The sequence below is a fragment of the Galeopterus variegatus genome, unplaced genomic scaffold (assembly GCF_000696425.1).
Source record: "Galeopterus variegatus unplaced genomic scaffold, G_variegatus-3.0.2 Scaffold57, whole genome shotgun sequence".
Classification (NCBI taxonomy): Eukaryota; Metazoa; Chordata; class Mammalia; order Dermoptera; family Cynocephalidae; genus Galeopterus; species Galeopterus variegatus.
The window spans coordinates 934,083-936,459 of record NW_007726168.1 but is presented as its reverse complement, the minus strand read 5'-3'; the positions used below and the strand labels follow the sequence as shown (position 1 = coordinate 936,459).

General features: G+C 56.1%; 1 protein-coding gene across 1 annotated transcript in view; it reads left to right on the top strand.

Moving 5' to 3' along the window:
* Positions 1-958, top strand: part of ASB18 (ankyrin repeat and SOCS box containing 18) — a 72,087-nt gene extending 71,129 nt beyond the window's left edge. The window contains exon 7 of the mRNA XM_008574662.1: positions 819-958. Within this exon, the coding sequence (XP_008572884.1) occupies positions 819-958 (140 nt within the window). The remainder of the gene's footprint in view (positions 1-818) is intronic.
* Positions 959-2,377: the final 1,419 nt, after the last annotated feature.

Sequence of the window (2,377 nt, the reverse complement as noted above, 5' to 3'; positions counted from 1 at the left end):
AAAATACTGCACTTTAATGTCTGCATTGCAGTTTCAGGACGAGAGTGGTTTTAATGAGACGGTGCCCCCCTGACCCGGTAATATTCGAGACTTTTATTCGGAATTTAAAGCCAGGAAGATTGCTCAACTGAGCCCTGTGATTTCCTCTCCTGGATCCACGTCCATCCATCTCCAGATGCGATTTAATAAACGTACTGGAGGATAAATTCGCCCCGACCCTCGCACGGATATGGCACCCAAGGGGCGCAGGTCCCCAGGACCAGCTCGGTCCAGTGCTGGGGGCAGGGGGGCGCTCAGAGGAGCAGCCTGTACCCTCCCCGTGGCCCGGGTGCCCCGGCCCCTGCTTCCCGACCCCTGGGCTCTGTCGCCGACCCTGGTCTCAGCTTTCCCATGGCCAAACCCAGGCGTCCTGCCTGGAAGAGGAGGCCATGCTCCCAGAGTCCCGCGTACACCCGGAGGAACTCGCGCACCCTGAAATGGGAATGGCCGCCGACGCGCTTTCTATGCAAATGGCCAGGCGAAGGCGTCCCTGAGAAATTAGCTTCTTGCTGAAGCAAATTTACTAGATTGAAATGAGCTCGGGAGAAACAAGTCGTGCAAACGAGATCATTGGGCCGCATTAAAACTGGGGATGTTGGCGCCTTGCAAAAAAAAAAAAAAAGGCCGGGAAAGGAGGGGGCGGTCAAAGCGCGCTTGGAAACGAAGCCGGGGCTCCTCAGAGACCGGATATCCGGGAGCGTGCGGGATGGGTCCCCGCGGGGACCTCGGCTGGGAGCTGCTCCCGGGGGACCTAGGGGGGGGCGCCTCTTCCGCCCCAGCCGCGCTGCGCAGCAACCTCGCTCCGAGGGGCCGATCCCGACCGCGGCCCGCAGGGGGCGCGCTCGAGCCGAGCCGGAGTGGGGAAGGGGGCGGGGCCAACCCTTGGTCCTTCGCCTGCAGCTCGGGTCCCGCCCCCTAGACGTCCCTATCCTCCCGTGATGTTCAAAACGCCTGCGGTGATGGGGGGAGGGGGCCCTAGGGAGACGGAGTGGGACGGGGTGGGAGTAGGAGCCCAAAGTGCACGGGCTGCCTACCCCCTACCCCAAAGAGGAATATATTTAACACATGAACACAGAGTTTACATCTCCTTATTGAAAATAATCTAGAATGACATAAATCCATCTCTCTGGGAAGCCCTGCGCCCTTGCGATGCTAGGCTTGGTGATGACAGCAGACGGCAGAGGTCGTTCCCAGGGCGGGGAACGGTCCCTCCGCCTCGGTCTCCGTCCCTGCGACGAGGATGACCCTGTGCCTACCGAGGGGAGCGCTTTCGGACCTCGGTCTTCCCGGGGGAGGCGTCCTGTGTTGTTAAATGCCATACTGCATCCTGTCCGTTTGGTGGCCTGAGGCTTGTCTTGAAATGCTCGACAGTCGTGTGCTCACAGGCTGTCCTCAAATTGATATTGTCATCAGAAAGCACATGCAGAAGGCCTGGCAGCATCCACCCTGGGCCAGGCCCCCAGCCCAGGTGTGCCACATGACAACCCTGGACTTAAGGTATATGTTAACATCCATATATCATATTAATATAAAGTACAACCCGGGACATAAGCGTATGTTAATTACCCCCGTTTTAGGGACGCAGTCAGGCCACTGGTGGGACAGAGAGATGGAACAGCAGAGGTCAGGTAAGCTCAGCTGCATGTCCAGGGCCTGAGGGCCCAGATGTCACAGGGGTTCTTATTTATCAGCTTTCAGGGTGACTCAGAGCCAGGGGAGTCTTACATGGATTTTAAAGGCGGCCGACGTGGGTTTTCTATTACCGTGCCCCAAATCTGCTCACATTTCCTACACCTGTGCAATCATGGAGGTCTATTTTTTTCCCCTCGATTGTGGCAAAGGCTTCTCATGTGGCCTAGACATTTTAAATGAAAAGAAATTGGGACTCTTTTTCTTATCAAACTGTAGGNGAGTTTTACTAAGTTCTACACAGTCTTCATGTGTTACCAGTGGTTGCGTGTGCAGCCTGTTTTTATTAATTAACTCCTTATCTACCTGAAAACAAAACTACTTACTAGGGGGCGGGGCCAACCCTTGGTCCTTCGCCTGCAGCTCGGGTCCCGCCCCCTAGACGTCCCCATCCTCCCGTGATGTTCAAAACGCCTGCGGTGATGGGGGGAGGGGGCCCTAGGGAGACGGAGTGGGACGGGGTGGGAGTAGGAGCCCAAAGTGCACGGGCTGCCTACCCCCTACCCCAAAGAGGAATATATTTAACACATGAACACAGAGTTTACATCTCCTTATTGAAAATAATCTAGAATGACATAAATCCATCTCTCTGGGAAGCCCTGCGCCCTTGCGATGCTAGGCTTGGTGATGACAGCAGACGGCAGAGGTC